General features: G+C 55.0%; 11 protein-coding genes across 11 annotated transcripts; 4 read left to right on the top strand and 7 right to left on the bottom strand.

Moving 5' to 3' along the window:
- Nucleotides 1–64: 64 nt before the first annotated feature.
- BAUCODRAFT_151616 (uncharacterized protein) lies at nucleotides 65–2,070 on the top strand (the record flags this gene model as incomplete). Its single annotated transcript, XM_007682454.1, has 2 exons — nucleotides 65–98; nucleotides 158–2,070. The coding sequence occupies 2 exons, from the start codon at nucleotides 65–67 to the stop codon at nucleotides 2,068–2,070; spliced, it is 1,947 nt and encodes a 648-aa protein (XP_007680644.1).
- Nucleotides 2,071–2,152: 82 nt separating this feature from the next.
- On the bottom strand, nucleotides 2,153–4,652 carry BAUCODRAFT_281096 (uncharacterized protein). Its single transcript, XM_007682453.1, has 2 exons — nucleotides 2,949–4,652; nucleotides 2,153–2,486 (listed from the first exon to the last, which is right to left on the bottom strand). The coding sequence occupies exons 1-2, from the start codon at nucleotides 4,621–4,623 to the stop codon at nucleotides 2,236–2,238; spliced, it is 1,926 nt and encodes a 641-aa protein (XP_007680643.1). The 5' UTR covers nucleotides 4,624–4,652; the 3' UTR covers nucleotides 2,153–2,235.
- A 4-nt stretch (nucleotides 4,653–4,656) lies between these two features.
- Nucleotides 4,657–5,192, bottom strand: BAUCODRAFT_281087 (uncharacterized protein). Its single transcript, XM_007682452.1, has one exon. It carries the CDS (start codon nucleotides 5,049–5,051, stop codon nucleotides 4,749–4,751), a length of 303 nt encoding a protein of 100 aa, XP_007680642.1. The 5' UTR covers nucleotides 5,052–5,192; the 3' UTR covers nucleotides 4,657–4,748.
- On the bottom strand, nucleotides 5,192–7,909 carry BAUCODRAFT_569465 (uncharacterized protein; the record flags this gene model as incomplete). The annotated part of the gene is made up of 2 exons (XM_007682451.1): nucleotides 5,192–6,829; nucleotides 6,881–7,909. 2 exons carry the CDS (start codon nucleotides 7,907–7,909, stop codon nucleotides 5,333–5,335), a joined length of 2,526 nt encoding a protein of 841 aa, XP_007680641.1. The 3' UTR covers nucleotides 5,192–5,332.
- A 516-nt stretch (nucleotides 7,910–8,425) lies between these two features.
- On the top strand, nucleotides 8,426–10,253 carry BAUCODRAFT_38211 (uncharacterized protein). The gene is made up of 2 exons (XM_007682163.1): nucleotides 8,426–8,456; nucleotides 8,525–10,253. Exons 1-2 carry the CDS (start codon nucleotides 8,454–8,456, stop codon nucleotides 10,106–10,108), a joined length of 1,587 nt encoding a protein of 528 aa, XP_007680353.1. The 5' UTR covers nucleotides 8,426–8,453; the 3' UTR covers nucleotides 10,109–10,253.
- A 709-nt stretch (nucleotides 10,254–10,962) lies between these two features.
- Nucleotides 10,963–13,620, top strand: BAUCODRAFT_78004 (uncharacterized protein; the record flags this gene model as incomplete). The annotated part of the gene is made up of 4 exons (XM_007682289.1): nucleotides 10,963–11,365; nucleotides 11,498–11,918; nucleotides 12,096–12,777; nucleotides 13,078–13,620. The coding sequence occupies 4 exons, from the start codon at nucleotides 10,963–10,965 to the stop codon at nucleotides 13,618–13,620; spliced, it is 2,049 nt and encodes a 682-aa protein (XP_007680479.1).
- A 208-nt stretch (nucleotides 13,621–13,828) lies between these two features.
- BAUCODRAFT_281024 (uncharacterized protein) lies at nucleotides 13,829–15,975 on the top strand. The gene has a single exon (XM_007682450.1). The coding sequence runs from the start codon at nucleotides 14,038–14,040 to the stop codon at nucleotides 15,682–15,684; it is 1,647 nt and encodes a 548-aa protein (XP_007680640.1). The 5' UTR covers nucleotides 13,829–14,037; the 3' UTR covers nucleotides 15,685–15,975.
- BAUCODRAFT_47075 (uncharacterized protein) lies at nucleotides 15,934–17,648 on the bottom strand (the record flags this gene model as incomplete). Its single annotated transcript, XM_007682252.1, has 2 exons — nucleotides 15,934–16,905; nucleotides 16,980–17,648. Coding segments are annotated over 2 exons (1,641 nt in total), but the record flags the coding sequence as incomplete, so codon positions are not given.
- An 855-nt stretch (nucleotides 17,649–18,503) lies between these two features.
- On the bottom strand, nucleotides 18,504–19,785 carry BAUCODRAFT_280813 (uncharacterized protein). The gene is made up of 3 exons (XM_007682449.1): nucleotides 19,164–19,785; nucleotides 18,817–19,102; nucleotides 18,504–18,757 (listed from the first exon to the last, which is right to left on the bottom strand). The coding sequence occupies exons 1-3, from the start codon at nucleotides 19,393–19,395 to the stop codon at nucleotides 18,568–18,570; spliced, it is 708 nt and encodes a 235-aa protein (XP_007680639.1). The 5' UTR covers nucleotides 19,396–19,785; the 3' UTR covers nucleotides 18,504–18,567.
- Nucleotides 19,786–20,176: 391 nt separating this feature from the next.
- On the bottom strand, nucleotides 20,177–21,767 carry BAUCODRAFT_77717 (uncharacterized protein; the record flags this gene model as incomplete). Its single annotated transcript, XM_007682270.1, has 3 exons — nucleotides 20,177–20,418; nucleotides 20,477–21,164; nucleotides 21,366–21,767. 3 exons carry the CDS (start codon nucleotides 21,765–21,767, stop codon nucleotides 20,177–20,179), a joined length of 1,332 nt encoding a protein of 443 aa, XP_007680460.1.
- Nucleotides 21,768–21,824: 57 nt separating this feature from the next.
- On the bottom strand, nucleotides 21,825–23,929 carry BAUCODRAFT_38207 (uncharacterized protein). The gene is made up of 2 exons (XM_007682162.1): nucleotides 23,731–23,929; nucleotides 21,825–23,665 (listed from the first exon to the last, which is right to left on the bottom strand). The coding sequence occupies exons 1-2, from the start codon at nucleotides 23,923–23,925 to the stop codon at nucleotides 22,223–22,225; spliced, it is 1,638 nt and encodes a 545-aa protein (XP_007680352.1). The 5' UTR covers nucleotides 23,926–23,929; the 3' UTR covers nucleotides 21,825–22,222.
- Between the last annotated feature and the right edge of the window lie 115 nt (nucleotides 23,930–24,044).

Below are 24,044 nucleotides of genomic sequence, written 5' to 3'. Positions count from 1 at the left end.
TCAGGCCAACCACGGTGTGCGAGACAAGGTGAACGTTCAAGCGCATCTGGGAATGGCGCTCAAGATGAAACGTTTCTCAACACTGCTGCGACATAAAAGTATGCTGTCAGACCAGATGTCCTGTCCGGCACAAGCTAACGACAAGCTGTTGATGTAGGTAATGATAATGCGACAAGATACGATCTCGCAACGGCACCAGCAGACTCTCCGGAAGCCAACGCTGGACGAGCTATTCGCTTGTTCTGCGAGTCTGGCAGCACCAGCAATGGTGGTGAGGAGGTATTACATCTGCCCGTCATTGTCGAGGCGGCCGAATCCTCCCCAGCGGCTGCGGCAGTATCAGCACACCAGATCCGCACATTTTTAAGTCGAGACTGGGTGGCCAAGCCGCATGTTCAATACAATGCTATGATGTTGATCCGGATACTGAGCGACAACCCTGGACGAACGTTCACAAGGAACTTCGACAAGCAGTTTGTGAGTACGGTGAAGGAGCTCCTGAGGAATGGCAGGGATCCGAACACGCAGCAAATGCTTCGAGAGACGTTGGATAATCTCGAGGTCAGCAAGGCGCATGATGAAGGGCTGCAGCTGTTGCTGCAGATGTGGAGGAAGGAGAAAGGTCAGACGGCGAGCTTAGCCCATTCGCGGAGCGTCAGAGGGCCGCCGCTTGGGCCCACCAACGGCACTGGGTTCTGGCCGCGGTCGCAGTCGACACCGCAACAACAGCCGCCGATGCAGCCTCAACCGGTAAGTGCAAGTGATGGCCAGCAACATGCTGCAGCATCAAGGCGGCATCAGCTTCCTCCGCCAGTCGAGCTCGCAGGCCGCATAGAAGAGGCTCGTAATACGGCCAAGATCCTCATGCAACTCCTCCAGTCAACACCGCCTAGTGAAGTTCCGCCGAACGAGCTCATCAAGGAGTTCTCGGAGCGTTGTCAGACAGCGCAGAAGAGCATGCAAGCCTACGTCCACTGTAACGACCCTCCGCCGGACGACGACACGATGTTGACGCTCATTGAAACGACTGAGCACTTGAGTCTTGCCACAAGTCGCTATCAACGAGCCCTTCTTGCTGCGCGAAGGTCCGGTAGCAGTCCACAGCCAGAAGTGATGCAGAATGGTTACGGTGCGTACAGCGACCCGTCGCCACCGATGCAGAATCAGGCTGCGTCTACCCCTTCGCCGCCGCCGCAGCAGCGTGCACCGCAACATGGCAACTCACTCTTTGCGCCAGCGCCGCAGCATCGGTATCCCGCCGATGGTTATGGAAGCTATCAATCTCCGCCAGGTCCACCACCGAACAGGTTGTCTACACCGCAGCCACATGGCGGCTCGAGCGATTATGCAGCGCCACAACGCATGCCAATGCCATCGCAATCACCTCCACCACGAGGTCCGGTCACCGTGCCCTTCTCCGACCCTTTCGCGGATCCCGCAGAATACCACGACAACCCAGCACCTCTCGCCTTCGAACCGACCAATTACGGCAGCGTCCGCCATTCCAACATCAGTCATGCGCGTACAAGCCGCGCGTTCAGCATTGACTCTGAAAACGCGTACGGAACTGCGGGCGGCGGGCCAAGCGCTTCCCGGCATAGTACTTTAGACTACAACAACCGACCCAGCCCAGACCTTTCCGCTCGCACGCCAAGCATAGGCACGACGCCAACTTCACCAGAGTTCTCCGCCACTCTCACGCCACCTCAACAGCACTCGCATCCCGTCGCCTTGCGGCCAGGGCCGGGACCGTATCACTATTCGGGCGCCACACCATCGTATCTTGGTCGGCAGAGCAGCGCTGCAGATGGATTGACCATGCATGGTGCTGGAGGGCCGGTGGACGAGGACAATGGTGTTGCGGTGCAGGAGATCGACTCGCACTCCGACGTCGGACGCCGTGATCGCGATCGGGCCACAACGGAGGCAAGTCCAAGCGATGCAGGAACGACCGTGAGTTCGTTGGAGACCATGAGCCCTGTGGAGTTCCAGACGGCGCAAACGGCGCGCAGGGTGGACATTCGAGGGACTGGCGGGTTTAGAAACAGCATCACGGGAGTGCGAGTGTAACTGAGAGCGCATTGTCAATTTTTGCTCGGCTGACAGCGGTCGTCCATGCAGGTGTTGGTTGTAGACCCTATCTAGCCTTATGTTTAATGAGCCCAACGATAGTCATGCTGGACGTAGATACCACCGTAGCGCCGTCACTGGTATTTCGAAGCATCAATGGTACCATTATCCCGCCATCTCCGCATCTTTATCCACGTCGCCTTTCTTTGCATCTAGATCAAGGACAAGCCACTCCTTGCCATCGTTCCCAAAAACAACGCAGACCCTTTTGCCTTTTCTACCGCCGATATGTAACTGTCCCGGCCGGAAGGACTCGGAGAATGTATGGATGGCGGGTTGCGCGCTAAGACTCTGGTCAAGCTGGATTAGGGTATACGGTTCGGCAGTGGAAGCAGAGCACTGTAATGCTAGGATATCTGAGGAGAAAGTATCAGAGGAGAACTTTGCAGCAAGGACCTGATCATGTTGAGTTGTGATGTAAGTGGCCGGAAGATCGACATGTGACGTCGTTGTTAAGATGAGCCGATTCTCCTCAGTATCGCAGCAGAGCAGTCTGGTGTTGGCACTTCGCTTACCAGTCTTCGGATCTGCCGTGATGGTGTGCTGAAGGTCGCAAATGTCCGCGGTTGTGATCGTCTCAAGCTCGTCATTGCCGAAGGCAACCGAGATAGGCGGCTTCAGCATCCTACCTTGCCACTCCTGAATGCGATTTAGTGCACTTTGAATAGTGTACTGCAGATAGGCCACCAGTATTGGCAGGTTGACAAGCGCGTTCGCATCGTCAACGTCCTCCAACTGGAGCTCTTCCTGCGCGTCCACACTGTCGAGCTGCCGAACAACCTCCAGAGTCTTCCCGTAGCCCAAGGAAGCGTACTTGCCTTCAGCGGATCGGTCCTCTGTGTTGGTTGGCTCTGCCTGAAGATGACGCGCCAGCCGTGATCGAGTCATCGTCCTCTCTATGTACTCCAGCACGAGTGAGTACTCAATGTTAGGATTCTCCCTCTCCTCAGTCTCGATGGCGCCCTTTGTGCCGGGCCCAGCGACGCCGATTTCGATCATGACTCGCAGCCACTTACTGAAGGCCTTGAACTGCTTGTGCTCGTCTATGATCATCAGAAGCATTTTCTCCGCTACAATGCCTAAGCTGTCAATTGCATCTAGCAACTTCGTAAACGGTCCAGGCGGGACATCGAAGTTGGTGCTGCCTTCGTGAAAGCGAGCATGACCACGAAGGGTCGTTGTGGCGATTGACAGCCGTTCGAGTCCGGGCCTGAAATGCATGAAGAGATGCGTTTGTATGTGGGTATAGAGACTGTTGACAGCTTGGTCCCACCGCTTGTGGTTAGTCTCCTTGACAATGTCAATGAGCCATTCGAGCATGGTGGGTGTAAAGTCTGTCGTCATTGCAAGGTGGTAGAGGTTCATTATGAGGTCGCCTTCTTGCTTTTCTTCGAGTTCGGTCTGCGCGTTCGCGATGAGCCGATCAGGAAACTGGAGGCCCGTCCTGAAATCATGCACCATGCAGTCACACGTCTGCGAGACGTAAGCGAGCAGTGACTGAATACGTTTCGTGTTCTGCGAAACGACGTACAGTAACGGGCTGCCAAGTGTCTGCAACGGTAGATCCATGTGACAAAGGTGTAGATGGCGATCATGGTCTCGCGAGAGAATGGCATGAGAGAAACTCTTAGCGTGAGCTGCTGCGCAGATAGGCCTGTCGTGTATCTTACGAGTCCCTACAGGAACGATGGCGTCCATGAAGACTTCCACGCCGCCATCGCTTGCGTAGATGAGGAGCGCGTCAACGTCATCGGCAGCACCGGCCTTCACCACACTCTCGAAGGCTAGATCGGTTTGTGCTTGAGACGCGAACTTGCCACCGTCCACGGAAGAAGAGCCCACCCGCAGACCGTGGCTCGGCAGAGCGCTGAGCTTCGGAAACACGGTGGTGACATCTAGGGTGACTATTGACCTTGCTAGCTTTTCGATAGTAGCATGGCCGTGGGGTCGAAGCTGTTCGTTGATCAACGCTGCGCCGGAGTTGTCGTCTGCGTCAGAGCCATCCTCCCGGGCAAACCAGGCTTCCGTGTCGAGCTCGTCTGCGGACACCGTGGGCTGCGAGGGCGCAGAACTCTGTCCATCATGCCTCATCCACGAGAAGCAAGTCACGACGGCACCGTCTAAGTCAGTCTGATCATCCAGTCTATTTCCCGCAGTGGGACTCTGCCCTCGCCCACTGAGCCAACCATGCGAAATCAGCCGTCCGTTTTCGCCCGAGTAAAGCCCATAACTTCCATCATTCCACCCACACGCCAGCAGCTTACCATCCTGCTTCCAGGCAAGAGCTGTAGCTGCAAGCTTGGCGTCATCTTGTACGCGGAAGAAGTCTTTGCTAGGTTTAACGGTGAACGCGACTTGACCATTAATGCGGTAGACCACTACGACATTCTCCGTGGCAATGGCAACGAGATCGTGCGGATCACAGTAGGCTACAAGCACCGATGGGTCGATCGCCGGGCTGCTGAGGTGGGTGTGCGAGATCACTGGCAACATTCTCCTGTAACTTGCGGATGCAGTGGAAGATGTGGGGACTTTAATGAAGTCGGAAGTGCAAAAGCTGCGCTAAAGACGCGGTATCACGTGGAACTATCGAACAATCACCGCTGCAAACCGAAAGGCTATATAATCACAGAGCAACCGCTTCTCAGGAAGCCACCTGCAACAACGATGCCACGACTCAAACGCCATCGTAACGCCGCGAACCGCTTTAGGTCTGCCTGCCTGCCTGCCTGCCTTCGCACGTTACGCAAGCAGCTCTCTGCGCGTAGCCTCCATGCCGGGAGCTTCACAGTGCTAGTCAATAGATCATGATAAGAGAAGACATGGCGCTCAAGGAGAGAGTGTAGGAGAGGGCTGTGCGGCCGTTCGCTGTGAATCTGATGCGTTATGGTTAGTGTTCGGGACTTACCTTGACCTTTCATGTTAGTGCTGATACGCTGGTTATGCGCTGGTTGGCCGGAGTTTCGTCCACTCAATCTTGGTCAACTTCGGAGGTTAGTGATTGCACTTGACGGACGGCATGCCGGCGTCGTGATCTTGCGGCTGACATTGCGTGTCCCACGGCAATAGTGGGTTCTGCGCTTCGTCTCCATATGCTGGGTTGCTGTTGACTGTACTGTGCGGCGAGATGCGTCGCTCGCATCAGTGAGTGCGAGCGCTTGCGGTACACGCAACGTCCACCAAAGACCAGAAGCGACGACGCTCATCCCGCCTTGGCCCTCTTGAGCTCCGGTTCTTCGAGCTCAAACCCGTCCTCGGCCGCTTTATCAAACGAACGCTTGCCGAGTGGTGAGCCAGACTTGGCGGGTTGAGCAACCGCTGCCTGATACTCAGCATCGTAGTCATCATCGTCGTCGAAGCCGATGTTCTCTTGGTCAAGTTCTGGCTGCGGACCATGGTGCTCACCGGTGTTCTCATACGCGGCAAGATACTCCTCTGCATCAGGTAGATGCTCTGGTCCGTGTTCGTAGTCTCCCTCATCCCGGTAGCCTTGGGCAGCATGGGGATGTTGTTGTTCGTCGCCAGTCTCAAGGTATTTTTCCTCTTCCTGCTCTTCGAGAGCGTCAGCAGTACGATACTGTAAGCCGTGAAACTCTGCCTCGTCGTCGTCATAAACGTCCTCGTAGTCATTCCCGGTCACTCCGGGTGCTTCTGCATGCAATCCGAACATGAACTCCTCACCAACAGTGTAAACGTCCTCGTACGGGTCGTGTTGCGAAACTGCTTTGTCATCGTCATGGCCATGACCATTATTGTCAGTCTCCCTTGAACGCGCCTCTCCGTTGAACTTTTCGTTCTGGTTGTTAGCACTTGCCGTTTGTTCTGCGAGCTCACTGTTGTCGTGCGCCGTGTCCGGTTCCGCTTGCGACACCTCACCCTCAGCGAGGATGTTGGCTGTCGGCTCTAAGTTGTAGCTTGTCAGGCTTTTCTCTTCGTCTCCATCCCAATCTATGTGGTACTCACCATTGTCGTCATTGTCGGCGGGAGCGCTTGCGATTGACTCAGCAAAGAGAGAGACTTCGTTTTGCCGTGCCTCTGCAGTGCCAACATCATCATCGGTAAGCTCAGCGGCAAGTGACTGGTCGGAAAGCGCTGTTGTGGCATTGTGCGGAGATGTGTTGTTTGCTGAGGTTCTGCCGTCGCTTGTATGATTGTTGACATGCTCCGCAGTTTCCGTTTGGTCATGGCGAGTATCAGCAGCCTCTTCATAAGGCTCCACGTCATGCGCTGCAGCATTCTCAGTGCGTTCGTATAGCCCTTCAACATCTGCTTCTGCATGGTCTGTTGCATCTTCGCCGTTCTCCTCGGCCTCTACCGCTTCTTCTTGGTGGTGCCCGTCAGCTTCGTACGTGTAACCCTGACCTTGTTCTTCGTCGTATTGTGCATCCTCCTCGCCAACGCCTTCTTGCCCGTTCTCATTGAGATGCCGACCAATTTCTTTCTGAGAGTCGTGCTCATCGTACTGCTCCTCCCCATTTTCGTCTTCACTAGCGTGCCCGGCATCTCCGTGCGGTACGAAGTCCGACATGCCCGTTCCTACCTCCGCTGCCTGCCTGAGTAGAGCTAATTGATGAGAGAAGTGCTGAAGACTGATTGAAAGGGAAAGCGGCGGAATGTCAGTAGTCCCATCGTTCTGATGTAGGTGGAGGTAAACTTCAAGGATGTCATTGAGGGAATGTTCGAAGGCCGCTCGCGAATTCTGTGCATGTTGTTAGCAATTGATCATTGTTGAGGGCAGTCTCTCACTTACCTCGACAAGCATCAGGCCCAGGCGGTCGAAGGCAAGAGTAAGCTCTTGGTCTTCTGAAATGTCACCTATCTTCAACGCCAGGCGTTGTCTACAGTTACGCATGAGCTCATTCAGGCTCAGGTTCGCAAGGTTGTCGTCCTTAAGTAAGCCGTCCGATTGACGCTTGGACTTGAAGAGCGGCATGGTATGCTCATGGTAATACACGGTGATAGGATGTAGTCCGGTATCGGTCGGTGTAGGTGGTCCATCAGAAGGCGCGTACGCTGTGGTGTCGACTGTGAAGGCTGGCTGAGAAACCGCGTCAGCTCCTTGTGCATCGGCATACTCAGGGTAGTGCTCCGCATAATGCTCCGCTGCAGTAAGCGTACTAGTGTCGGCGACAGCGTCTGTAGTTGGGTCATGGTTGGCCGTCTCGGTAGCGGTTGCAACCGGAGCTGAGGCGGTGTGCTGCTCGACGACGGCGTCACCTTCATCAGCTACAGAGTTCTCTGGCGGCGCGTCATCGACCACATAGCTTTCGGGATGCTCAGTAAGGTCTGATTTCCCAAGCGCAGCATGCTCAAAAGAGACCTCTTCCGGCTGGCGCACAATGTTTTCTACATGCTCGAACCCATCGTCATGCTGGACTTCGGATGGCTGTGGCTGGTCTGCGGCGAGAAGCGTAACCTCTTCGTTCTGCTGCTGATCAAAGTACTCATCGTCACCGTAGTCGATGAGTTCCTCATCGTCAGGATCTGCCACCTGTTGCGGCTCTGACCCTGGAGTATCCTGCATATCCGCCTCTTGTACGAGCGTCTCTTGATGCTGCACGGCATCATCCATCAAGTCGTCGGTCACAGTAATAGGCTGTATCGACTCGCCATCAGTTATCATTTGCTCATCTTCCTCGAGCTGAACGCCTCCATCATAGTCGTTATCGCCAAAGTCAAGATCGATGTCTGGATCATGAAATTGCAGATTACCAGGCGATGAAATCTGCATGGAATCTTCCGGGGCAGAGAGGGAGGGAAAGGCGGCCGCGGCGGCCATAGTGGAGGTCACGACAGCACCTACTGCTGCTGCCTGGGAGAGGTGTCTGTCACGTGAGATGCTTGACTAATTGTGAAGTGCTTTTGGAAAGGCAGAGTGGGAGGTGAAAAGGCGCGTCTGAGCGCGATCAGGGTGTTGCTTCGTTTGTGGCATGTGATACAGGAGGTCCGTCAGTTTAGCGGGTGGGTAGCGGTAATGACTTGGTTCTCCTACGGCCGTCGAGAGTGGCGTTGTACAGAGATGCGTGAGAGAGGAGTGTCAGAGTGGTGGGTGTGTCGATGTATTCCTGAACTGAAGGGAAGTCGTGCGCTACGAATGAAGGGAGACACTCCGAGTTGGCCGCTTCTGGATTAGAAAGTGCGGCGCCCGGGCCGTCTTGCAGCTGCTTACGCTACGCGAGTCATTTGCAAATGCCGAGCTGCCTTAGGCTGTTATAAGGACACTTTTTGGGGAGCGGCGCAGATGTTGTGGACAGCTAAAGACCATTGTACCGTGAAAGCAGTGCACCGTTGTGTTTCGCCGCAACTACCCCGACTCCCTCAAAATGGTGAGCCTCTGATCGCCGACATCGAACAAGCAACTTCAACTGTTCACACTGTGCTAACATTACTGAAGGTGGTCCTCTCCGCCGCAATCACCACCCGCTCAGGGAAGCCCATCCTCGCTCGCCAGTTCCGCCAGATGCAACGATCCCGCGTGGAAGCTCTTCTGGCATCCTTTCCCAAGCTTGCCGACACCGCCAGCCAACACACTACGGTTGAGCAGGACAATGTTCGCTTCGTGTACCAACCGCTGGACGAGCTGTACATGGTGCTCATCACGAACCGCCAGAGCAACATTCTCCAAGACATCTCGACTTTACACCTTTTCGCGCAAGTTGTCGGAAGTATCTGTAAGACTCTTGACGAGCGGGAGATCGTACGATGCGCATACGAGCTGCTCTCCGCTTTCGACGAAGTGGTCACACTGGGCTACCGGGAGAACTTGACCCTGGCGCAGATCAAGACCTTCCTGGACATGGAGTCTCATGAGGAGCGAATCCAGGAGATCATTGCACGAAATAAGGAATTGGAAGCATCGGAGGAGCGAAAGCGGAGAGCGAAGCAACTGGAGATGCAGCGCAAAGACAATGCACGGGCTGCGAGAGCGGGCGGTGGGGGAGTGCCACGCGCACCATCATATCCGACGTATACGCCTCCTCCTGCCGTACCTACGATGCCAGACACCTACGACAGCTATACGGCGGCCAAGAATCAAACGTTCAACAAAGCCATGCCGAACAGAGGTAAGGGCATGCAGCTTGGCAAGAAGAAGACGACTACTACTATGTACGAGCAAGTACGCGGCGATCTCGGACCAGAGGCTGCTGAAGCGAATGCGCCACTCGCAGGAGTGCCAACGGCACCGCCTGCACAGACCATCCAACCCTCCGTCCCGTCGCAAGGCGCTCACCACATCGCCACAGACGATGTGCATATCACTGTGGCCGAGGCCATCTCTGCGCGTCTTAGCCGCGAAGGTGCTCTCGAATCATTCGAAGTCAAGGGTGATCTCCAGCTCCGCATATCCAACCCTTCGCTCACCCAGCTCAAGCTTGAGCTGGCGTATGGCGACACAAGAGGGGCGCAATTCACCGCGCATCCCAAGGTCGACAAGACCATGTTCAAGAACAGCAACACCATCCAACTACAAGACACCTCGAAAGGCTTCCCAGCCAACAACAGCATCCAGATCATGCGCTGGCGCTTGACTTCCAAGTCTGACGAACTATCAGACTTCCCAATCAAATTCACCGTTTGGACGTCCGAAATCAGTACGAACACCTACAGTCTCACCGTTGAATACGAGCTCACAGGCTCCGACACGCTCAAGGACGTCGTGGTGGTGATACCCTACAGCACGTCCGAACCCGCCGTCTCCTCCTTCGACAGTTTATACGAAGTCAGCGGCGACAGCATTGACTGGACTATTGGCGACGTGGATGAGTCGAACTCATCAGGCAGCTTTGAGTTCGAGGCGCAGGCGCAGAGTGAAGCGGAGTTCTTCCCCATGAAAGTTCGGTTCGCGAAGACGCAACCTTGGGTTGACGTGGACGTCAGTAAAGTCACGCTGTTGGCAGAGGGACAGGATGTCGGGTTTGGGAAGGACATAAGGAGTGTGGCGGATACCTCCGAGCAGGGCGGGTACCTGGTCGTTTGAGATGGCCGACTTCACTTGCTAGATTGGGGTTATTTCAGAAGCTACGCGTCACGCGAGATGGATGTGTACTCACTGGCACGTGAGCTTGCGCATCATGGCCTAGAGCAGAGCATACAAATAACGCAGCTTACATCTTGCAACTGTTTGGGTCGTGCTTTCCCAATCAATACTCTGTCTGGCATGTGAACCTGCCCCGCCACCTCTCTCACTCACGCCAAGCCGGTCCAGAAAGCGAGAGCCTGCCACTTCATCAGACTTCACAACTCCCTCTCACACACCTTCGGCAGGGATATATTAGCTCCAGCATGTCCTCATCCGACAATGAAGACTCGCGTGGCCGCTACAACAACAACGGCGGCGCGCCATACGGCAACCTCTTCGGTCTCGGTCGACACAGAAATATGAGATTTTCCAGGCGTAACAACACCGCGGGTGAACCTAGTATGGATTCATCCGCATCCCTCCCCAAGCTCATGAATCCTTCGGCTTCAGTCTTCGTGCCGACATCTAAGCCTCCGTCTAAGAGAAAGGCTTCTTCGTCGGCCGGGCCAGGCAAGTTAGTCAATCCCAAAGTCCCTGTCCTCAAGGGCAAGGATGTCGAAGCTTATGCTTCAAATGGCTCACCGAGCTCTTCGCCCACTTCAGACTTCCGGCGCAATTCGAGTGTTTCCTCATCTGTGCTTTCTGGAGTGCTACGTGACATGGACATTGATTTGCTCGAAGACGAGAGAGACGATTCGCAGGCTTATCCTTACGTGCAAGCGCAAGGTAACCATGTAGTCCTTCCGCATGCTGCCGCACCGGCGATTCAGACATCGAGTCGACGCTTTAGAGCGGCCAGAGGTGCTCGTGACATGCCCGCAAGACAAGACACCGGTTGCAAGGAAACTCCTGCGAGACTGCCGATCGCGCTCATTAGCAACAGCGATACAGCCAGATATCTGCCACTGTCCTCTGCCGCCACTTTGGGGAGAGGGTACAGCGGCAATGACTACACGATTCTGGCGACGCACCGCGCCCGCATTAACCATGGCACAGGGACTTCTGCAGATTCAGTGGCAACGTGGCCCGTTGACGGCATACCAGTAGAGCTGTTCGACCTGACAACCGAGTTTCTGGCACGAGATGATGTCAAGGCAATGCGGCTGGTCAACCAAGAGTTCGAGAAGAAGGTCTCTCGCTCACTGTTTCGTACCTCTGTCGTTCCGTTCAACACCGAGCTTTACGACATGATCGATGAGGAGACGAAGACTGCCGGTCGACCGGCGAACTTCTCTCAGCACGCCCTAACTGGAAAAGGCGAGGGCAAGGCTCGGGCTGTCGAAGGCGAGGCGGCAACTTTGCACTGGAAGAACGCGAAGGACGACGTTGAAGGTAAAGTCTACAAAGGTCACGGCCTCCGCGTATTTCAAGGCTTCGGTCCGCATATTAAGCGCTTCGGCATGAGCTTTGATGTGACCGAAGATCAGCTATCGCAGCCACCCGCAAAGAAGGAGCTTGACTTCGTTGACTCGTACCATGGCTCGTATAACTGGCCACCGGCGCATTACGCCCGCTTCGACAACATTGCCGGCTTGGAGCGCACCGCGGACGAGACGTCACGCATGAAGGCTGCCTTCCAGAACTTGGAGATCGTACGCGAGCTTGCTTTGTCACTCGACAACGGTCTTGGCTGGCTCAGCGGACCGGACAAGTCTATTCACGCTCGTGTGTTTGAGCGGTCGACGCCTATGTTCGGCAATAGATACACCATACCAGACCATCAAACGCAGTCTGCGACGATGTTTTGGGCGGCGATGCAGGATGTGCAGTACAGTCAGCTGGCACGTTGGGGCGGAAACCCGAAGGAGGTACTGATGGGGTATCGACAGTCAGCCTTCGAAACGACGGAGCTCGACGGTATTAGCGGTACACCCTACGCAGACACGGCAGCCTGGTCGGCCATCGACCGCTCCACTGTTCTATCGAACAATCCTCCATCCGACAGCGGCTGTCTTGGCGTGCTGTATCTGACATGTACTGAGCCTGGGGGGGCAGCCCTGGATGATGCTGGCACTTCTGTGATGCCCAACCTTCTGCGAAAGGAGCAGAGGGAGTGGTTGCTGGAGATGGAGTGGGCGCAGAGAGCGTTCCTAGAGTCTTATATGCTTGCCATCATCGACAACCCAGCCATTTTCGAGAACGTGACGACGCTCAGACTCGCCAAACTCTCGAGTAGCTTCTTGCCCATAATTGCACGTCAGCCATTTTGGGACGCACTACCTTCACTTGAAGACTTGACAATACATGTCAGCCCCGATTGGCGCGCGGTTGGCAAAGACGACGCAGGCTTCGCAGAGATGACGGCGAAGAATCCCTCTGGGGCGGTGACGCTGTTTTATGGCCTGCTGAGGCAACGGGTAGCGCCCATGGAAAGCGTCACGAAGCTCAACATTGGTTGGGTTAGTGGCGGCGAGCAAGCGCAAGGCCTGTTCGCTCGAAACAATCACCTGCTTCCCTCGCCAATCACGCAACTGGAGCACAGTACCGCGGCCGGCACACATTTTAGTCTGGTCTTCAAGCACGTCGAGCACTTGACTCTCTCGAATTGCTGGGTCACGCCGCCGACACTGGAGGGTATTGTCAAGGGCCACGGGGTTTGCAAGATGAAGAAGCTGACGCTTGACTCCGTGTCCCTCACTGCTCACCCGCGCTTCGCCCCCGCTGCCCACAATGCGCCGCCACCACCCCCTCCAGCTTTGCCGCCGCAGATCTTCGCAAACATGCAGGCCATGCAGGCCATGCCGATGCCGCAAGCGCTGGCATTCGGAGGTCCAATGGGACTCGCCAACTTACAGGTGCCACCACACTGGTTCAACCCGATGTCTGGAGCTCCTGGCATGCCACCACAGCCAAACGTCCAAATGCAGCCGGCCAACTTGAACCAGCTAGTAGCCTGGCAGCAGCAGTGGATTCAGCATCAACAGCAGTTCGGTCATGCACCTGGACCGTTCGGCAACGCACCCGGCGTACCGGCTTTATCTACGAACGGCAGCTTGGCGCACTGGACCGCGGACCATAGAGAAGGCAGCTGGCCTCACCTCATTAACAGTATATCTCCGGGTGCTACGTTCAACAACTTCAACGGTACGAATTCGGACCCTTCCCGGAACCACAATGAGCCGCCGAAGCCTGCAACGAATCTTCGCGAGCTCGAGTTTATCTCGTGCGGCTATGCATTGCTTCAGCAAGCCTCATTCGATCAAACAGCCCTACAGGGTGTCGTGCATACGCCTTCTGCGTGGTTCCGCGCCCGCCAGCTTGTCCTTAAGCCTGTCATGCTGGAGAGCAAGGATCGCTTTTTGGGGTCTATCGTGCCGGCAATCCCACTGCGGGAGCAAGATGCACTGACCCTTGCGTGGCACTTGACATTGGGCTGGAGTAACGTGGATGAGGCTGAGAAGGCCATGTATGACGGGTGCTTGCCGGGAGGTAGTGGGAGGTTTTCTGGCAGGATTGTGAGGCCGTCGTAGCTTACTGTTGCGACTAAAGGATTTATAGATCTTTTGTGCGGTGGGATACTGTACCATCAGCTGACGCCGGTCGATGGCTTCATGTAACACTGGTTCACTCAAGCAGGAGCTCACTTTCCGCTGCCAAGCCCAGCGGCTTTGCACCAAAACGTTATTGGATGGATTTCAATACCGAGTTTTGTGGAGCCAGATTCTCCATGGGGAAGCTAGGATTTGCCGGAGAGTGTGGAGCACGCGGAATAAACCAACCGTGACCTCCTCACCACCAACATTCCTCTTCTTGGCCCCTACGGCACGGCAATGGTACAGGACATTTGCCGGTTACTCGTGCTTCCATATGTAAGGTATTGTACGTATCCAATCCGTTTCTCAACTTTCATATTTTTCCGTCCATCCAACGACGAATTTTGAGGCACGATGGATGCAATCAGGCCTATCATCTCTTCGCTCAGTACGCACCCGCTATTGGTTGCATTCTCACTTCTAGTTGTTCTTCCAGCCGTGGTACTGGTTTATGATGTGTTCCAGTGGATGCGTCTCCCTCCCGGACCTACGCCACTGCCCTTCATTGGCAACAAGTTTGACATTCCCAAACGCCAGCCATGGCTTCAATTCGAGGAATGGTCGAAACAGTATGGACCGATCTTTACGCTCTGGATTGGTCGCAAGCCTACGCTCATCATCTCCGACCCGCATATTGCGGTCGACTTGATGGAGAAGCGCAGCAACAAGTACAGCTCCAGACCACGTATGGTTGTCATGGGCGAAGTCTACAATGGCAATGCTTCGATCCTAACGCAGCCGTATGGCAAGGCATGGAGTGTCCGTAGGAAGTTGCTGCACCAAGCGCTTAACCCAAAGGCGCTGCGGCTTTACAAGCCTACGCAAGAGGCTGAGGCGGTTAGGCTGTGCAACGCCTTGCTCGCTAACCCAGCCGGATGGGAGAGGGAGCTCGAGCGGTTCACATCGAGCGTAGTGTTCTGCGTGGCTTACGGGCATCGAATTGACTCCTTAAAGGCGCAGGTTATTGCTGACCGCTTCAAGTATATGCATTACATGGCCAGCCTAAACATTCCGGGGAAATACTTGGCGGAGACGTTTCCACTGCTGGCACAGGTACCGTCTGCGCTCGCGCCGTGGAAGCGTGAAGCTCAAGCTGTGGGCTCGGAGGAGGGTGATGCCAACCTAGCTTTGCTCGAGATGGTGAAGCAAGACCTTGCTACCGCAAAAGCCCAGGGGAACCCAGATGCAGTGCCCGACAGCTTGTCAAAGCTCTTACTCGAGATGCGTGAGAGCGAACCGGTTCCGCTATCTGAGAAGCATTTCTCATACATACCGGCGTCATTGTTTGGCGCGGGCTCTGATACAACAGCTTCGACGCTGTGCTCCGCTTTTCTTGCGCTTGTAACTCACCCGAGTGTGCTCAAGGCTGCCCACGCTGAGCTTGATGCAGTAATCGGCTCTGATCGGACGCCAACCTTTGCTGACGAGTCCAATCTACCTTACCTCCGGGCACTATGTAAGGAGACGTTGAGGTGGCGCCCCGTCGCCGTTTTAGGTGGCACACCACACGCCAGTACGGAAGCGGATGTATACGAAGGCTGGCACATACCCGCCGGCACCACCGTCCTTGGTAACAGCTGGGCCATCAACCTCAACGAGGAGTACTATCCGCAGCCGCACCACTTCGATCCTGTACGGTTCTTATCTGACGCGGAACGCGCGCAAGCGGGCATCCAGAAGCAGCCATATGTGGGCCGGAAGATGCATCCTGCAAAGTCAGGCCACAGCTCATTCGGCTGGGGTCGCCGGATTTGCCCTGGCGCGGATCTGGCAGCTAACAGTTTGTACATTGCGTTGGCCAAGCTGCTCTGGGCGTACAACATCCTGCCCATTGAAGGTCGGAAGTACGATATCTCCGCTTACACTGACGGGTTCAATGTACGGCCACAAAAGTTCGAATGCGTGTTGAAGATTCGAAGTGGGCGGCATCAGGAGGTGCTTAAGATGGAGCAGAAGGATGCGCTGGCATGGCTGGAGAAGTTCACGCCGTTTCAGGAGTAGAACTGAGATGCTACCCAAGCGTTTAGCGTATGGCCGTATTCCGTCGATATCCTCAAGTTATGTAAATCCTTCGCATACGCCGCATCACACCGAGCGCCAGCAGAAAATATATCCACACGTGCTAAGGCAGTAGACAGCGTCAATTTTGGTGAAGTTGAAAACAGTGAGCGCCCGGTTAGTCCTCCACAGCAAAAAGCACTAGAACGTCCGTCCATGCTGCGGAGGCTGAGGCACTGTCCTGATCGGGTGCCAACCATTGTTGGTATATTCAACCTTTTCCGCCAATTGCACATCCTTCTCAAGCAGCCTCCGCTCATACGGTCCTAATTTCGACTCCCGCATGATCGGAGTCGCAACTTCGCCCTTTCCTTTCCACTGCCACTGGATCTCTTCAAGGTTGTCAGCAGTCATGTCTATGTCGAAGTTCGGCTTGCCGTGGCTTGCGTGACCATCAACGAGTTGCCAGCCCTCTAACGGGCCGCCTTTACGATCAGGTCGGTAGACATCCGGCTTCTGACGGGTGATCCACCGCCAGCCGTATACAAACAGCGGCCCGAAGTTCCAGCCGAACGGGAACACTTGGCCCCAGTCTGGCTCGACACTACGGGCACCTAAGTCCATACGAATTCTTACCGACGAGTGGACGTGCTCATTCGTGTTCTCCAGCAGGCGCGACCGGTCAGTCCGGCCGCTTTCATAGAACGTACCGTGATACCTGCCTACATTGCGTGTCCTAGTGCCGGCTAGTGATTCCGGCATTGTATTGGAATCGTAGACTTTGCCTCTGGCCCATCCCTTGTAAGCATCCTTGCGGTGCTCCTTCAGCCAGTCGACAAGACAGTCGTACCAGTAGTCAATGTAATGGTCGTCAAACTTGATCCAGTCATGTTCTTTGAAGGCTTCTCTGTCTTCGAGCATGTTTCCGGACAAGCGATCCATCATCCACACGAGCGTGATGTCTGCCATACCAGCATCCTCGTAGCTACCGCCAATGTTGGAGTGAGCGCCTGGGAACCATACTTGCTCAAGGTTAGTCTTCACGTTCTGCCTCTCCCAGACGGCCGGTCCAAATGGAAACCGACGTTCATCCATAGCCAGGGCGTGGAAAGCGTTCTCAACAGAGTCATGAAGGTTAGTGTCAAACCATCTGTAGGTGCGGAAGAACGAAGGCAAGAAGGGGAAGACCTGCTGCAGGACAGGGTTCACCGGGATGCCGAGTGCCTGCAGGATCGATAGGTAGGAAGGTTAGCCATGTACCCAATAACGAGGACAGGATCTCAAATCGGTCTGCTTACCCCAACCGTGTCCCATACGCCAATAGCTTTGACGACCGCCTTCTGGGTGAGGTTCAGCTTCAGGAGCAGAGCAAAGTACTGCTGTAGATACATCTCGCGGTGCGTCGGATTTGGGCTTCTTGCAAGCTTCTCATCAGGTTTCTCCTTCGCCGTGAACTCATGGTGATGTTCGTAGAATCTGTCGAAGAACAAAGGCTTGTAATGTGGGTCACCAGCTCGTTCCCAGTCCTCAAACGCTTCGTAAAAATGCGGCATAGCTATCTTCCTGAAAACACCCAAAGCACAGATCAGGCCACCGAGTGTGCGAGCGGTGAATGCACCGCGGGAGAAGCCGAGCAGAAAGATTGAATCCGGCGACACGAGCTTGTCATGCTCTGAGTAGTTGTTGGCTATGAAGGCGTACGCTTCGCGCACGTTCTCCGCGAGGCCAAGACCAGTTCCACCACCAACGACGTGGTTATACAGGCCGATACCAGTCCCAATACCGGCTTGGTAATACACTATCTGGGGATGATGATCGTCGTCTTCGGCTTTGATAGCGCGGGCAATCCTTGTGACATTCGTCGGGTTCTGAAGATGGCCCGGCTGCCCAAAACGGCCCTTCACCCAGCCGTTGTCGCTGTCCTGCCAAGTGCCATCGCAGCAGATGATGAGCTTTCTTGGCAGCTTCTCGCTATAATTCCCGTTTCGGTTAGAACCCATGATCTCGAGCACGGCTTATACGGCCCGCGAGCCTGAAAGATAACGTAGCTCTGCAGCTATATCATTGACGGTACACCCTCTACCTGGCAGGTGTGATTGTCAAAGTGCTGTTAGAGCCTCGCAAAATAGGGAGATGTCCTGCTCAGGCGGGGAAATCGCAATGAAGTCTATATCACAAATGCAGTAGTGAAATTATGTGAGCGCAGAGGAAGCTGAGGAGCAGTAGTGGAAGGATGAAGAGATGGAGATGACCTGATCATACGTTTGTAGCCCTCATGGAGCGGGTGAGGCTGAGAGCCACACAGGGGCTATATTTGCTGCCGAGAGACAGCGTCAGCCTTGGTTGTCTGGATGCGGTGGGGTCTGCAGACTCCCCGCCGCCCTCGAAGGAGCTCAGCAAGCCGGCGTCGCTGAACTTACGGGAAACTCTCATGTTTATTGGATATCGAAGCTGTCGCGTGAGCTATGGCTGTGGTGAGACCAGACATGGCGCAGCTGAAGGAAAGTGGAAGCTTGCGGATTCCTCCCTTGCTAACGGTCACCCCACTGTTGAAGGCGGACCGTGGCGCCAGAAACGCCCCGCTTTCAGCCGTCTTCGAGAACGCGTATACGAACGCGACAGTACCTACCTATGCTACGCTCACGAGGCCACGCAAGGATACAACCTGGAGAAATTGCCGCCAGCAGTAGCGGAAGGAAGTTGTACTGCTACGTGTCTTGCTCTGTGTGAGAGCCAGCATAATCTGGATGTTATCTAGCCAAGCCCAATGAGCCATGCTAGACAACCATGTCTGCCCCTCCCTGTTGCTTGCTCGGCGAGTTTACCGCCTTCTATCTCTCGTCATGCCTTCTGCTGGCGCTACCGGCGATAGCACCACGAGCCCCTTCAGCACAAGTAGAAATAAGCATCGCCGACGGCGCTGCAGGAGTACTGCCTTGCGCAGACACTCGACTCGCAATCAGCTTGCTCATTCCAAGCCGGATCCCACAGCGTCTGACAAGCGTTGGCGTTGCCGGTAATCTGTAGGAAGCGCGGGACGCTGATGAAGGGATTGCCATTGAGATGGCTAAGATCGCTATGGGCAAGACAGTGAGCTCGGATTGTGCTATTATGCTGAAGCGAATGTAAACTTACTACCAGACCTGCATGACGCCTTGGGCATTGGCGGCTTGAGCCCACTCAACCTGAAGGACGTTGTTAGGGTCGATGGTTGGAACGGTGGATAACTTCATCGACACGCCGCCGCCACCCTGGATGACTGCTTGGATCGAAGTGCTGTAGACACTACCGGGCGCTATGGTGTATGTGCCAACCGGGTTTGCTGGGTCGTCGAGACCATTGGGACACTGGCTGTTGCTGCCGAGCGAGGTGTGAACATAGACAGGGTAGGCACAGTTGTTCTGCACGTGACCGAAGACGCCTGAAGATTGATGAGTAGGATTATCAGCTATACCTCAAATGATCGGGAGAGAGTGGCTTACCGTTGCCACCGCAGATGCCTTGACGAGTCTCGTGAGCAGAAGAGGCGTCGCCAGCCCAGGCTGGGTTCCAGGCAGGGTTCGACTGAGTGATGTTGGTCTCGAAGGTGTAGCTGTGAGTCGGCCAAGTGAGGGTGAGCTGCTCGACGTGCCAATAGTTGCCTGGGCCGCCGCCGGTGATGGCGTTGTCGGAGGAAGCCGCAGAAAGAACGGTGGTGGCAAAGATAGCTGTCATTGCAGCAATCGCGAGGAGGACCGCGCACGTTCAGACCCGCCCTTTGCCATGCCTGGGGGAGAAGGGAATCACTCAAAGACTTACAGTTGAGGCCATATTAGACCGCATTCCGAACAGTGCTCAGCAGCGGTGACTCTTCTTAGTATGTGGTGTGATGATCGATATATGTTGATGGAGGAAGGTGTGCTGTGAGAGTAGGATGGCGAGGAGGATGTTGTAGAGAAAACGAAGGATTCGTGCCGTTTGGCCACGCCTTTGTATGCTGACGGGAGCCTCTGAAGCGTTGAGCGCGTATCACGCGCTAGTGGTGCCGTTACCAATGAACCATTTTGTTATCGTCTATAGCTTGCAGCAGAGGGAAGGAACGACCGGCGGGGCGTCCTTCTTCGGAAGGCGCGCGAAGTTAGGGTCAACACCTCCGGTACTCGGGGCCGACGCTTGCGCCCGGGGGAACGTGAAGGTGGTTGTGAGGTTGAAATGCGCACAATGCCAGCATATCGAGAACCAGCGTGCAGTGGCTAGAGATGCGTGACCATAAGGGGGCCCCAACTGTTCCGCCCAAGTGACCCTCACTAAATCTGACAGTCGCTATTTCTCTTCTCGGCAGTATCAACCACGATGCAGAAAAGCTAATTTGGAGAGCCGCGCAGATCTGTTGACATCCAGATTGCGCAGCAGACCACGAACACCACGGCATGTCAGTCCTCCAGCGATGATGTGCATGAGAACAGACGACCATATTCACGACAGGAGTAGTGTATCTTCGCTCTGGCTACCGCTGTTATAGCTGCTTCTTAGTGAAGTGTTCCGGCGCATGGCTGGTCTCGTAGTCAATGTGCACATATGCTCGCTCCACATCCGGCAGGCTTTCCAGTTTCATTTGCAGTTCCTCCGCAACGTCATGTGAGTCCTTGACGGTCATCTCTTGGTCGACCACGACATCGACCTCCACGATCAGCCGAGGGCCGGAGTGCCACGCACGTACAGTGTCCAGCGCGGTGATTGCTGGGCTATGCGTCATGGCTAGATGAAATCGTCAGTATTGCTTTTACGTGACGGCTCGAGGTGAGATGTGACATACAAACATAGGTGACATGTTGCAGGAAGGACGTCTCTGCCGTCTTCCCAATGAGCAGCTGAAACTCCGAGTACGCCGTCCGAGTCCACAAGAAGGCGATGAGGACAGAGAGGACGATTGCACCCATAGGATCTATCCACCATCTGAGTTTGGAGCCACCAATGCTGGTAAGCAGACCAAAGCCATTGATGAATAAATCGTTTCGGTGATCTTCCCAGAGTATGTTGATCTGGGAATAGCTATCTTTCAGAGCCCAGCAATATAGGAACAAGCCCAGCTTCGTGCAGAATGCGATGGCAACTGCGATGACAGAAGGTAAGTTGAAGTGGCCATAGATCTCGCCGCCGTTACCTTCGACGAGCTTAACGGCGGATTGGACGATGAGGATGAACGAGACGGCCGTCATCAAGAAACAGAAAGCTATGTTGCCAGCGGTCTCGATGCGAGCCTTTCCAGAAGGGTACTTGCTGGCGTCAACCCGATTGATTGCTCTGTGACAGAGGATGAGTGTTAGATTGCTCAGAGGATCGAAGATTGCGTCCGCCATGGTCGTGAACAGTGACAGCGAGTCAGCAGTCACTGCGCCGTAGATTTGCAAGATGGCGAGGATTATGTTGGCCACAAAAGAGCCGATGACCGCGACCTTGACACGGAGACCTTCACTTGTCCTCTGCTCTCGCGCTTCGCTGACCTGTGGACCATGCTAGTCAGAAAAGACCATTGTACTTCTGCGAAAGCAAGCAATTTGCACTGCGAGGCACAGCCAAGCAGGTCAGATCTCAGAATGTGATGATATCCGATGACCATACAGCTGGTCCACAGTGAAGACGTAGACACATCACAAGTGCATATTGTTCCAGCCGCACGGTGGCTCCATCTTGGTGGCACTTACAAGGTCAGACACAGGCTTGAGCATCCGATCAATGTTCTCGTTCTGTTGCTCATAGAAACCCTGCAACCTCCTGGCCTTGAAAGCACCCTGGACGACGCGTTTCTTACCGACGTTCGCAGCATTGTTTCTGATCGTCAGGATCTCACTTCCAGATTTGTAGCCTTGCCGTAACGAGTACGGGTCGCTGGCATCGGTGTAGGTTGGCAAGGAGTTGCCACGCTCCGCATCGCCTTCCTCGAGACTGTTCCGGCTGTCGCGACTAACAAATGCGGGTCTTTGTCTCGTGGACAAGTCTTCGAGCGGTATGCTGTCGCCCGCTTCAACTGCGGTTGATGTTGTTAAAGGAGTCTTGGCCGCGGGCTGGGCCAACACCGGAAGCACCGGAAGATAGGTGCTACTCATAATGTATGTAGGTCAATACTCGTGGATATCTCGATGCCTGATTGATGTAAGTGATTGCGTCCTCAATACAAAAACTCGTTGTATGCTTGCAACGCCAGGCGCGCCCCTATCGGATCTCCGCCTTACCGCTCCGCCACCGCCAAACGGTGGTCTTCCCAGCGCTCACCCGAACTCTAAGCGCAAATTTAGGGAAGCACGTTCACAAAAGTCATGATTAATATAACGACAACCGTAGAATTATGCGGCAACAATCGCGGTTAGGGAGAAGCAACACTGGAATGGGCACGTCGTGATTCTACGTTTGATAATTTGGTACGGGCTGCACTTCCACTTATAATCACACGGACTTGCACAACAGTGAAACTACGGCTTGAAAGCGTCTGTCACACCGCGTGCAGAGGTCCAATCATCAAACCGTCCATATCCAATGCCTCCAATACCCCTGGCACTTATGCCTATGCCTCCATCCACTCACCACCCAACCACCTGTTTACCATCTCCAAGCTTGCCACAGGCTGATCGTACGGCACCATGTGCCCACCTGCATGTATCCTCACAAACGTGAAGTTGCCGGAGCTCTTCACCGCACCGATCTTCGTGCCGTCATCCAACAACTTCAAGTCCTCAATCGGCGCCTTCTTGTACGCGCTCTGGCCTGGCCACTGAAGCTCAACAGTCCACGCCAGGTTGCCAAGCCAATTGCAGATGAAGTCGGCGTCACCGGCGTAGATGAGCACCGGGATCTCCTTGAGGATGCCTGGCACGAGGCGATGGAACGGTTGCATCCAGTCACCTTGGAAGAGGAAGTTGCGGTTGATGTCAAAGTTGCAGCTGTCGTACTTGTCGACTTCGGCGCCGAGCGCCTTCATGACATCCTTGCGGTTGAGGTAGTTCTGGATCCAGTCTAGCTCGTCGTAGCAAAGGTTGCCGCCTGTGCACTTCTTGCGCACATCGTAGGGGTTCTGGCCGCTGCGTTGGTAGGGTCCGATAAGACCATTGTTGCAGTAGATGCTTGCTGGGACACAAGACCAGACAGACTCGCTATTGTAGCAGTTCTGGATGAGAGAAAGGCAGCGCGGAAGCGCATTATCCATACTTGAGCACTCTTGCGGACTGAGGACGGCGGGCCAGCCACCGTCACCACAGGCCATCGGGCGATAGTAGGAGTATTGGGTCAAGCCATCCGTAAGGCCGTTGCCGATGAGAACAGATTGGAGGTTGATGTTGCGTCGCTTGTGCGATAAGATTTCGGACGCAAAGACGGGAATGTAGTGGCCTGCGTAACTCTCGCCAGAGATGTGGAACGGCTGATGCGCGTACTCCGGAAATTGTTTGAAGAAGAGCGTAAGAAGAGCGTAGACGTCCTTGCCCGCTGCGACAGTGTTGCTGACGCTGCTGCCGGAGTAGGAGTAGCCGACATTGACGGGCTGATCAAGGAAGATGACCGATGCATTGGCATTCCAGCTGCTCGGGTTGTAGTCAAGCTTGACGTTCTTGTTGATAAAGCTTGGGCCGAGTTCCATGAACAAACCGGTCAGCGAAGAGCAGCCTGGGCCGCCGTTGAGCCAGAGAACCACAGGGTCATTCTTTGGGTCGTTGCGCGACTCGAAGAACCAGTAGAACAAGTGCTTGTCCTCTTCATCGTCATCGAGGTAGCCAGAATACTGCTTGACCTTGTCGACGCCCAAGCTGCTGGGGTCAACCTTCTTGGTGCGGAGAGAGAAGGCCTCGAGGTTGCCATCGATCTCACGCTCCTGCTCACCCTTGCTGTTGGTTACCCAGACATCTTGGATAGCCTTGCCGGAAGTGACAAAGTCCCAATCGTGCTTCTTCGTGTGAGGCTTCGGCGGGCTAAAGAAGGACGCTTCGCTCATGGCCTCCGGGAACATCAACGCAACCTAAGGTGACGTTCGTCAGCGACACGGGCGCTAATGGCAAACAACTCCGAATGTCGGTCACATACCTCGTCCCACAACTGGCGCGCCTCGTCTGTGAGATGATTGAGCTCATGCTGCAGGTTCTGCAGGGGCTTCGACCACGACGAGCTCTTCTCTGAAGCAGACTTCAGCGCATCCTGCACCACCTGGAGCGGTTGCTGCTGGGCGACACTTGCTGCCGCAGCGGCTCCAATGACAAACGTCGAGGCAGCGAACTTCATGTCTGGCACGCTGATGGAAGATGGAAGGAGTGGAAGAGGAAGGGAAAGAGAAGACAGTCGAGAAGGTGGAGGCAGCAGGATAACGAGTCCACCTTGGAGGCGCCGCCTCGGTCTGCCCA

This window comes from Baudoinia panamericana, assembly GCF_000338955.1.
Source record: "Baudoinia panamericana UAMH 10762 unplaced genomic scaffold BAUCOscaffold_13, whole genome shotgun sequence".
NCBI classification, from domain to species: domain Eukaryota; kingdom Fungi; phylum Ascomycota; class Dothideomycetes; order Mycosphaerellales; family Teratosphaeriaceae; genus Baudoinia; species Baudoinia panamericana.
Note: the sequence above shows the minus strand (reverse complement) of the source record. Positions and strands in the feature narration are given on the sequence as shown.